At 41.5% G+C, this 12597-nt stretch overlaps 1 protein-coding gene across 3 annotated transcripts in view; it reads right to left on the bottom strand.

Moving 5' to 3' along the window:
- Positions 1-12597, bottom strand: part of RNF123 (ring finger protein 123) — a 594888-nt gene that overhangs the window by 132903 nt on the left and 449388 nt on the right. For 2 of the 3 annotated variants that reach the window (XM_030205297.1, XM_030205296.1), the window contains exon 34: positions 6316-6391. In XM_030205297.1, coding sequence (XP_030061157.1) covers positions 6316-6391 — 76 coding nt within the window. Of the gene's footprint in view, positions 1-2817; positions 2829-6315; positions 6392-12597 lie in introns of those variants that run through there. The other variant, XM_030205298.1, reaches the window with a different exon arrangement.

The raw sequence follows: 12597 nt of genomic DNA on the forward strand, positions 1-12597 counted from the left end.
AGGACATCATCCACTTGTGAAACAGATTCATTCTGCTTGTTAATGAAGAACTGATATCCCCAGCAGTAAACATTTATCAATCATAATAATGCACAGAACAAACATTACCAACAGAAATGTCTCCATCCTATACATTTAGTAATGCTTGCGTTGGAGAGACTTCTTGGAGGATTCTGCACATTGTGCTGGTCTCACTTTCATCAGGACCGCTGGTCCCAGCAAATGGCTGTTGCCTGCATCCACTTTCTTGTTCGACGGGATCCGTTTCCAGTCAGCTGTTTCTGTCGCAGATTCTGAGAGAGGAGTTGATCGCTATTCTGACTGTCTTGGGGGTCGCAACGAGTCAACATCTTCTCATCCTTTGGAGTTCGACCTAGGATCTCTCATGAACTCCTAAGTTCTTTATCAGCTTTAAATTGACCATTTTAGATCCCCTATTTCTATTCTTTTTTTTCCCCTTTTACTCTACTTTAACTATTTGTCTATTTAAATATTGTATTTGTAAAACCGCTGGATTGGCGCTAGTCTTTCCAGTGTACTGTAAGCCACTTTGAGCCTGCATTCTACTACTACTACTACTTAACATTTCTAGAGCGCTACTAGGGTTACGCAGCGCTGTACAAATTAACAAAGAAGGACGGTCCTTGCTCAAAGGAGCTTACAATCTAAAGAAAGGTGGGGTAAAATGCTATAAATAAAATAAATAAAATATATACTGTCCATCAGTGAAACCAGGGCAGATTATGTACTGGACTGATATGAAATGGTATCTTATTGTTTGAAACCTGACCACACATTTCCCCCCCAGCTTAAGAGATGGGTTTTGGAACAAATACATCTGTCATGGAAAGAAGAGGATCAGTACACCCAACTTAATTTGAGAGAACAATGGTGGATCTTTACCCTTGTTTCTCAATATTCTGCTAGAATGTATTCTGAAGTCCAACAGTTTTCTACACTCCAACTTTCAAAGTGGTGATTGATGATATCATCTGTTTAATAGCAATTTTGGGAGTGAGCTGCTGTGGCGTTCTATGGACCAAGATATAGGTAGGTAAAGGCATGACAATATTGCTTAGTTTTGATGTGCCTACTACTTGAGAAGCTGTTAAGTACATTGTATTTATTGAACTGTATTGTTGTTTCTGCTCCTGCTTTTCCATTGTGCTTCTCATTCAAATGCTGTGTCCTTGCTGCCAATTTTCTTCCTCTGGAGCAGACATTATTGAAACACTTATCAGCCTTTGGAATTACTCCATGAATTGATGGGAAATACTGCACAATAGCCAAACTTTCCTATGTCCTTATTGCTAATGGCTCAGCATTTTGATAAGTATCTTCCATTTACAGTCTTTTAACTGCATTTAAAAAAGAAGCCCCCTTTATAAAGTTTTCTATGCACTTAAATCTATGGGAAACATGCTGACCAAGTTTAAAACTGTCAAACACATCTAAGTATAACTGACCTTTCTCATACATAATAAACTCCATAGAAACACATTTTATTTCATCCATCTGAAACCCAGCCTGAGCTGAATGTAACCCTAATGAGTTTTTTAAAAGCTCCCCAGTCTATAACCACACCTCTTTTTTTTCAATGCTTATATATAAGAAAAGAAGGCTAGAGTTCAGTCAATAATTACAAGGACCATCAAAGCACATTCTTCTTTAATGATAGATTCTTAAACCTTGTTCCAAGGATATAATCATTATTATAATGTTTAATCTACAAGGCACACAGCCAACAAAACAATAAAGCGAATGAACTGTATCCAATAGCAGCTTCAAAAAAACCTGAGAGTCGTCAAACATTTCAAGGTATTTCCATCACTAATAGAGTCCTACATCACATCCTGAACCTAAACACCTGGACTTGTTCAGACCTGTGTCATGAACAGAAATCAGACACAAGTTATTAATTTTAGTGACAACATTGCTGGCCAAAACAGACAAGATACAATCCTTCCCCAGAGATTTCCAGAAGATCTCAAGACAATTTTAAACATTTTGTAGTGTTTATTCTCAGTCCAACCTAGTAAGCCCAAGAAATAAACCTTGTTGCCTGAAGGATACCTGACAAAATTTACTGGCTTCTTTCCTCTGGAGTCACTATCAACTAATACTTTTGTTTTTCTCCACTATTTCTCCAGCTTCCTCACAATTTCTTTCTGGCCTTTCATCTCCCTCCTCCCTTTCCTATCCGAGATACTTGAACATTGACTTGCTTTCATCTTAAGATATTCTTGATCCACTCCAATCTGGCTTCTGCCCTCTACATTCAACTGAAACAACCCTTGCTAAATTCTCCAATGACCGGGTGCTGGCCAGATCCAAAGGTCTCTATTCTATCCTAATTCTTCGCTACCTATCTTCTACTTCTGACACTGTTGATCACCACCTACTTCTTGATAAGCTGTCCTCGCTTGGATTTTGGGGCTCTGTTCTTTCATAGTTTTCTTCTTATCTCTCCCATTGCACTTTTACTGTATACTCTCGTGGATCTTCCTCCACTTCTATCCCACTATCAGCTGGTGTACCTTAGGGCTCTGTCTTAAGACCTTTTCTTTTCTCCATCTATACTTCTTCCCTTAGTGCTCTGATCTCCTCCCATGCTTTTCAGTATCACCTTCACGCTGATGACTCTCAGATCTACTTCTCCACACTAGAAATTTCAGCAGGAATCCAGGCTCAAGTCTCAGCCTGCCTGTCTGACATTGCTACCTGGATGACTCACCATCATCTGAAATTCAACAAGGCCAAGACTGAGCTTCTTATCTTTTACCCTAAACCCTCCTCTCCTCTTTCCCCTTTGTGGATACTCTCTCATCCTCCTGTCTCATCAGCTCGTAACCTAGGGGTCATCATCAGCTCACGCTTAGACAACAGCAACTTGCTTCTCATAGGTCTCCCATTAAGCCATCTCTCTCCCTTTCAATTTGTTCAAAATTCTGCTGCACGACACATATTCCACAAGTGTCGTCACTCTCATTTTTAATGTGTTTTTCATTTTAATTTTTTCTTAAATATCAAAATATGCATTTATCTTTACTTTTATATAAGTACTTTGACCTAGTACTTTAAATAACCCTGGAGGTGGTCAGCAGAATCTTCATCCAAGCAGCACTGCATGTGTCTTTCTCCAGTCTTCCGATACCTGCCTATCAACTGATACCTGAAAAATTAAATATTATGGCAGAGCAACCACTTAAATTTCATCTAGCCCTGGTACTCATTCCTAGGCGATGGTAACTTGATTCAATTTGAGAGCTGGTCCTTTATATTACTCAGTTCTTCCACTAATTTTGTATCACTTCGTAATTATTTCCCATTCCATGAAAAAAATATCAGTGGAATTCTTTACCAGCTTTAATATACTTAAAAGAACTTTTGTGCTTTATTTTGTGACCAGGTGCAGTCAGGGCAATGTGGCTGACTTAAAAGAAATGTTTAGGGATAGTTTTGCCAACTGTCCCTCAATATCTTTCATTGTTAATTTTAGCATGCTTGATTATGTCCATATATTCATTGTTACAGATGAAAGAAAGCTCTTTGTTCCTTCCACTTTCATCATTTTACATGCCCTCCTCCATTTATTAGTTTTTCTGTGGGTAGATATTCAGCCACCACTGGCGAGTGGTTCTTAGCTGCCGCCTGCATTATTGCCAGATATTCAATGAAGGGCATGTCCAGGCATCAGCAATGAATATCCGGGTTTATGCGGCCAGCTATCTCTTATGCAGTTAAGTGTGCAAAGCTGTGGTAAAAAGTGGCCTGCAGTAGTGTGGGCGCATCTTTTTGACGTGTGCTGGGCCACTTTTACCACAGTTGGGAAAAAGGCCATTTTTTAATGGGCTGGGAAATGGGCATGCGAAAAAATTAAAACTAGCACGCGCCTATTTACGGCCTGAGCCCCTACTGCCAGCCATTGACCCAGCGGTAAGTGTTCAAGGAGTAACCATGCAGCATGTGCCGACATGGCCGCGCTGCTGATTACCACTGGGAACACCCCCTGCAGTAGAAAACAGAAAAAAATTTTCTACTGCGGTATTCAGCACATGCCAAACTTGGAATTACCACCGGGCACACGCACTACCCCAGCGGTAGTGTCAATTTAACATGCGCTACCTACACATTAGCCCTCCTGCAGCTTTGTAAAAGGGTCCCTTAACTGCCTAAGCAACACCACATAAAGACAGGACTGAGCTTTATGCACTGCAATCTGGTGGCTTAATTTAGGTGGTTAAATATTGAATATTGGCACTTACTACATAAATGCCCTGGTTAAATGCCACTGAACATCAGCAGATAGCCCACACAAGCAATTTAACCTAATATGATAAGCACCTGAGCGTATGGCACAAATGGGATATCTCTTGAGCTCAGGAGAAAAGAAGGAAGATTAAAAGATAATATTAAATTTTAAAAGCAGGAGGCCTTTAAGGTAACTTAATAGCTTAATAACAATAGCTAGGATAGAGTGGGAGGAAGTATTAGTACGGACCAGGTGCATTGCCAGAGCACAAGGTGGGGGGGGGGGGGGGGGGGAGGAAGCACAAACTTTTGCCTCACCCTGCCGCCACTCTTTGTGCTCCCACAACCCCCACATACTTCAGCTGGTGAAGGTCCCCAACCCCGACAGAAGTGCTCCTCCTACCTATGACTGCTGCCACCTCCATTCCTCGCCTTCCCCATTTATCCAAGGCGGGTAACAATAGTCACATACACAGTCTTAAACAATAGTCACATACATGGTCCTAGACACGTAGCAATCGCTAAGCATATGATGATGAAACATGATCATTAAAATGGCTGTAATCACAGAAAACAAAACAAAACAAAAAAAAAGGCAAATGGGTAAGTCCTCATGTAGCCAAAAAGGCTTTCACAAACAGATGCATTTTTAGCAACTACTTGAATTATTGAATATCTTTGCATGATTTCAGGTATCCGGGAACAGCATTCCACAAGGATGGGGCAGCGATAGGTAGTTTTGTCTCTAAACAGTTATATGACTTCACAGAAGATAAACAGAGTTGTTAGGTAATCTCAGATCTCAGTGCTCGTTTCGGTTTATATGATTGCAGGGTATTTTGAAAGTAGGCTGGAACAGTCCCAAATATACGTTGATGAGTCAATACAAGAGTCTTGAACTGAACTCTGTACGTTACAGGAAGCCAATGTAATTTTTTAAATGTTAGAGTGAGGTGTTCAGACCTTGAGATTCCAGTAAATCAATCGCGCAGCTGTGTTTTGGATGACCTGCAGAGCTTGGATTCGGGATGATGATATTCCCAGAAATAGAGAGCTATAGTCAATTTTTGTCAGTACCAGGCTCTGTACTATCGTCCGGAAGTAATATGGTGTGACCATATCTTTCAACTTGCTCAACACGTAAAGTTGAAAAAAAGAAGCACATGGTCTATGTGTTTTTGCATTGTCAAATTGGTGTCTAGGAAACCTCCTAGACTATAGACAAAGGGCTCCATGATCACTATTTCACCCTGATATTCAAACATTGTTGGTAGAGATGAGTTAAGAGACCTACTTACATATATTATTTCTGTCTTTGCAGCATTTAAAGACATCTTTGCCTGTCTCATCCAATCAACAATTTTGTCAAACATAATCTTCAATTGTACAGATAAATCCTGATCATGTTTGTTAACAGGGATGACGAATTGTACATCATCTGTGCATATTCTATGCGATTTGTAAATCTTGGAAAACATCTCACAGACACACCATAAATAAGTTAAAAAGTACTGCCAATAGGGCTGAACCTTGTGGTAAACCACGCGTGATTGGAAAGCTAGTGGAAACTGAGTTATGTACTTTGACATGAAATTTTCTACTTTGCAAGTTCGAAAGAACCAGGATAAGACTTGACCACTAATGCCAAAATCTGACAATGTGTTAATTAGGAGCTGATGGTCAATCGTGTCAAATGCTGATGCAATATCAAGTGTGATAACACAGAAATTAATGTTCTAGTCTATTCCAATCCTGAGTTCATCTAGCATTGATAGCAGCAAAACTTCCACACTATGGTTGGGTCTAAAGACATATTGAAAATCATTTAACAAGTGATTTTCTTCAACAAACCCCATTAGTTGGTGCAACACAGCTTTCTCGATGATTTTTGCTAAGAACAGAAGAACAGAAATTGGTCTGTAATATTCATTAGACCATGGCACGTCATGTAGACCAGACGTGCAATTGTCAAATATCGATGTGGAGCTATGCCCCACAATTGGATGGGCATTTTATAAAGCATGGAAAATAAACAGAGACTAGGCTAGTGGGAGGCAGACTGACCTGGCAAGCGGAGATTCACAACTCGATCGAACAGGTTCCTCTCAGCTGTCACTCGATTCAAGACCTGGTTTAACAGCTGGGGGTAGGGAGCAGGGAGTAGAAGAAAGGGAAGGAGAAAGACAGGGAAAACAAGAAAAGGAAGAGGAGAAGAACAAATGGGAAACATACAGGGAAGTAGAAGAGGATAAAAGCAAATTAAAAGATGCAAGACAAAAGGAGAAAGAGAGGAGATGGAAGACATAAGGATCAGAAAAGGAGAGGAGAGAGAGAGAGAGTAATAGGATGGAAGAAGAAATACATAGGCAGGTGAAAGAATGAGCAACGCAAGCAACAGAATGACAGAAAAGACAGATGGCCACAGAAAGGTAACCAAGAACAAAAATGAAAAAATGAACACATCCAGGCATGAAAAGGGTGGAAAGGAAGAAACAAACAAACAAAAAAAATCTAGTCACAGTCCTTTTACTACTCCTAGTGACAGTATGCTGTCTTTCACAGCACTTAAAGTAAATTGCTTTTATTATAAATTGCTAAACAATACTAAACAAACTATACAACGAAATTGCCTTGTTTTTAACTAACCATCAAATTATCCCAACTGGCTCTGTACCATGCATCTTGTTCCCATCATATATCTGCACTTGGTCCCTCAGCTATATAGTAAGTTGTATTGTACAAAATTGTTAGCATCATATCTATGTTAGTTGAATGCTCTAATGCAGGCTTATTATGAGTATCATTAGTATTATGCTAACATTGCATTATATCTCTGGTATTTGAATTCCAGTGCTGTTAAATATGTATATTTTTGATACTGTTTCACGGAAGTTCTATTATTAGGTTTCAGATTTACTTCGTTTATTTTATTTATGTTTATTCTTGGTTATTTTACGATTGTTATGCTGTTGGTGACGTTACCCATGTAGCGAGGACTGGCATCTTGCTGTCCATGGAGAATACCTGCTGCAGGAGAGTAACTTCTTGGGGGTTCTTTTACTAAAGTGTGTAGGTTTTTTGCATTTTCCACACCATAACTGCAAAAGTGTCAAGTATCTGTCCTGCATTTACTGCACAGGGCACATGAGCACTGTATTACTTGCATTGACAGATAGTGTAGGAGCACCTGTGATGTCTGCCAAAGCATCTAACACAGTACTGAACCAAATTTGAAAAAGAAAAAACAAAACTTCAGCAATGCACCTGCCCTGACCTTTCTCCCCCAAATCCCATCCCCCCAATTATCTTATTCCCCCTCTGATTCTCCACCCCCCCCCCCACCCTACTGTGCCTCAATGCTTGACTTACCCAGGGCTCTCTCTGATAGTCACCAAGATGGGAGCAGTTCCCTGAGTTCAACATGATGCCAGTGACCCCCTAGTGGTAGTACCCAGTAGGCATTTCTAAGTTCTGCCTCTGTCACACCCTTGAACTGCCCCTACCCATGTTAAGCAGCACGAGGTTTTTTTTATTTACTGAACTGTCTGGTTCCAGCGTGTGCTAACACTATTGTGCATAAAACCTGTGCTTGTTGCTTAACCTTCCTGTCTGTGAACAACTTCTGTGGTGGTAATTTTCCTGCCTTGCGTGCGGATTAGGCTGCAGAAAGCTCTTCGTTTTTTGATGATATTCCCAGAAATAGAGAGCTATAGTCAATTTTTGTCAGTACCAGGCTCTGTACTATCGTCCGGAAGTAATATGGTGTGACCATATCTTTCAACTTGCTCAACATGTAAAGTTGAAAAAAAGAGGCACATGGTCTATGTGTTTTTGCATTGTCAAATTGGTGTCTAGGAAACCTCCTAGACTATAGACAAAGGGCTCCATGATCACTATTTCACCCTGATATTCAAACATTGTTGGTAGAGATGAGTTATTTATCTTTATTGATGAGAAAAGAGTAACAGCAACATAGACATATCCAACATTCAGATAACAAAAAATCGTACCTCCCTCCCTAATGCAATGCCTCAGTCCCCAATATCCCCCCTCCCCCTGTCCCCAAAAGAAAACCTCTCCTGCAAGACAAATGTAGTCTAGGGAGCAGTCTGGCGTGAAGTCCACTGAACATATAAGTCCCAAATCTTGTCATAGGTCAACAGTTGGCCCATGCACTTAGCCGTTAATTTGGACATCAAATGAATATAATCCAACTTGTGTAGAATAGCTTGCAAACCCGGGAGTGTAGGGCTCTTCCACTCTGCTGCTAGGACCAGCTTACCCGCCACAAATACCTACATAGCAAAACAGTGAATTGTTTTTTTTTATTCCCCATGGTTTAAAGTGTAAAACACAGTGATCCATCTTCAAAGGGTATTGGACCGCAGTTACCTGAAAGATAAACTGTACTATCATAAACCAAAACGTTCGTGCACGGGGACAAGACCACCAAATGTGAAACATATCCCCCTCCAACCCACATTGGCGCCAGCATAGTGCTGACCCCAAATGAAACATCCTAGCTAGACGCTAGGGCGTATAATACCAACAATATAGTATCTTATGTCCATTTTCAACCAGGGCACTAGAAACAGAGACCTTAAGGAGGGATTTAAATACCCTTTCCCATTGCAGATATTCATAGGAGGTACCTAGTGCCTTCTCCTACTTTGCTAAATAATACAAAATAGGTCTAGCAAAGGAGAGGAGAGCTTTATATATTCTAGAAACCCCACCCTTCCCTCCCCCCCACCAGCCAGCACCCTCTCCAGACAGGTCTCCGCCAAACTTAAATCCCCTTTTGCCCTTCGCACTATAAAATCTCGAAGTTGATGATAGTGAAAAGCATGTACAGGATTGATCCCATATTCTTCACACAATTCAGTAAATGGTATAATTTCCCCCTCCTCCCACACCTGGCCTAGCGCACAGAGGCCCAGGTTCTCCCAAGAACGATAACTAGTATCTAAAGCTCCTGGGCCAAAGTGGGGCACAAAGCGAATAAACATGTGTAAAAAATACAGTCTACCCACCCCTGTTCAAGTTGTTTCCAAACTTTTCCTGTTCCCTGGAGCCAGTCCGCTAATATTTGACGTTGGGCTACTTGGTAATAGAGAAGAAAAGAAGGGACCCCCATCCCTCCATGCAAGCGTGTTTGATACATCACTGCCCGTCGCACCAGTGGGGGCCTCCTCTTCCAGATAAAACAGAAAACCCTACGCTGCAGGCCCCCAAAAAAGATGTCTGGCAGAGAGATAGGCAGTGCCATAAATAGATATAATAGCTTTGGAAGTATGACCATTTTGATCTAATTGACCTGCCCAATCCATGAAACCTTCATGGAGGAGGAGTGGCCTAGTGGTTAGGGTGGTGGACTTTGGTGCTGAGGAACTGAGTTCAATTCCCACTTCAGGCACAGGCAGCTCCTTGTGACTCTGGGCAAGTCACTTAACCCTCCATTGCCCCATGTAAGCCGCATTGAGCCTGCCATGAGTGGGAAAGCGCGGGGTACAAATGTAACAAAAATAACAATAAAAACCCTTTCCACCTATCCAATTCCAAGAATAGTTCTCGCAACTTGGCTGGAAAATTGGTCTCATATACCAAGTCAAGGGCACGAAAAAGACAAAGCCCTCTTTTGTTTTGTGTTATTAGATATATCTGCAGCATTTGATACCCTAGATCATGACATTCTTCTCTATTGTCTCCATACTTGTGGCCTTGGGGGGGGGGGGGGGACATTCTGAAGTGGTTTACATCTTTTTTGGACAATAGAAGGGTGGTGGTGTGTATAGGGGATGTTGTATCAATTGAACATCCTGTTTGTACAGATGTTCCACAGGGATCTGTCTTTTTGGCTATACTCTAACATCTATTTGCGCTAATTGTATGCATTATTGGGAGTGTCTTATAAAGTATATGCGGATTACATTCAGTTCTTTTTTTCCTTTATCCAAGACTGACCCTGTTGAAACTGTTAAGCTAAAACAAGTGTTGAATCTTGTTTCGACATGGATGACTCAGAATAGATTACAACTGAATGTTTTGTATATTGTGAATTTCCCATCTATTGTTCCGCTTCTTGGAGTGACTGTTAAAACACCTTCACAATTAAAAAAACTTGGGTATTTTGATAGATCATTTTGTTTTCATTTTACTACTACTGCTTATCATTTCTAAAGCGCAACTAGACGTACACAGCGCTGTACACTTGAACATGAAGAGACAGTCCCTGCTAAACAGAGCTTACAATCTAATTAGGACAAACAGGACAAACAAGAGATAAGGGCATATTAAAGTGAGGATGATAAAATAAGGGTTCTGAACAAGTGAATAAGGGTTAGGAGTTAAAAGCAGCATCAAAAAGGTGGGCTTTTAGCTTAGATTTGAAGACGGCCAGAGATGGAGCTTGACGTACCGGCTCAGGAAGTCTATTCCAGGCATATGATGCAGCAAGATAAAAGGAACGGAGTCTGGAGTTAGCAGTGGAGGAGAAGGGTGCAGATAAGAGAGATTTACCCAGTGAACGGAGTTCCCGGAGAGGAATATAGGGAGAGTTGAGAGTGGAGAGGTACTGAGGAGCTGCAGAGTGAATGCACTTATAGGTCAATAAGAGGAGTTTGAACTGTATGTGGAAACGGATAGGAAGCCAGTGAAGTGACTTGAGGAGAGGGCTAATATGAGCATAACAACACTGGCGGAATATTAGTCGTGCGGCAGAAGTTTGAACAGATTGAGGAGGAGAGAGATGGCTAAGTGGGAGACCTGTGAGAAGCAAGTTGCAATAGTCTAAGCTAGAGGTGATAAGTGTGTGGATGAGGGTTCTGGTAAGGTGCTCAGAAAGGAAAGGGCGAATTTTGGTGATATTATAGAAAAAGAAACGACAGGTTTTAGCAGTCTGCTGAATATGTGCAGAGAAGAAGAGGGAGGAGTCTAAGATGACCCCAAGGTTACAAGCTGATGAGACAGGAAGGATGAGAGCGTTATTCACAGAAATAGAGAATGGGGAAGGAGAAGAGGTTGGTTTAGGGGGAAAGATGAGAAGCTCAGTCTTGGTCATGTTTAGTTTCAGATGGCGCTGAGACATCCAGGCAGCAATGTCAGACAGGCAGGCTGGCCTGGAGTTTGACTGAGATTTTTGGTGTGGAGAGGTAGATCTGGGAGTCATCAGCATAAAGATGATACTGAAAACCATGGGATGAGATCAGAGTACCAAGGGAAGAAGTATAGATGAAGAAAAGAAGAGGTCCCAAGACAGATCCCTGAGGTACGCCAACTGACAGTGGGATAGAAGTAGAGGAGGATCCACTAGAGTATACACTAAAGGTAAGCTGGGAGAGATAAGAAGAAAACCAGGGAAGAACAAAGCCCTGAAATCCAAGTGAGGACAGCCTATCAAGGAGTAGGCTGTGATCAACAGTGTCAAAAGCAGCAGATAGATCGAGAAGGATGAGGAAGGATAGAGAGGGTCGTAAAGTTGGAGGAGTAGCTCTGTATGTGAGGAATGATATCACGGCGACTGAAATGACAGGGACCTGGGGAAAGGAAGAAGCGAAATGGATCACCTTAAAAAGAGATGATAGAACCTCTGTCCACGTGGGTGTTGTCTACAGACCCCCGACACAATTAGAGGAACTAGATAAAGATCTGATCGCAGATATTCAAAAATTAGGAAAGAAAAAAGAGGTTCTGTTGATGGGAGATTTCAATCTGCCGGATGTAGATTGGAAGGTTCAGTCTGCCAAATCGGAAAGAAGTAGAGAGATCGTGGATGCTTTCCAAAGTGCTCTGCTCAGACAGATGGTGACGGAACCCATGAGGGACGGAGCGATGCTGGATCTGGTGCTCACAAATGGGGATAGTGTGTCAAATGTCCGAGTGGGTGCACACCTGGGAAGCAGTGACCATCAAACGGTTTGGTTTGATAGGACGGCTGAAGTGGAGGGCGGCCACTCTAAACTCAAAGTCCTGGATTTCAAGCGTGTTGACTTTAGTAAAATGGGGGAATACCTGAGGAAGGAGATGATGGGCTGGGAGGACGTACATGAAGTGGAAGGACAGTGGTCCAGGCTGAAAGAAGTAATAAATAGGGCCATAGACCTTTATGTAAGGAGAGTAAATAAAAGCAAGAGAAAAAGGAAACCGATATGGTACTCCAAGCAAGTGGCTGAGAAAATAAAGGCTAAAGAGATGGCGTTCCAGAAATATAGAAAATCTCAAGAAGAGGAACACGGGGAGGAAGAACAAATGGCTAAAAATGTAAGGAGGGGCGACAAAAATTTCTTCAGGTATATTAGTGAAAGAAGAATGACTAAAAAGGGAATTGTGAGACTAAAAGATACAGAG

Source organism: Microcaecilia unicolor, chromosome 6 (genome assembly GCF_901765095.1).
Source record: "Microcaecilia unicolor chromosome 6, aMicUni1.1, whole genome shotgun sequence".
Taxonomy (NCBI): Eukaryota; Metazoa; Chordata; class Amphibia; order Gymnophiona; family Siphonopidae; genus Microcaecilia; species Microcaecilia unicolor.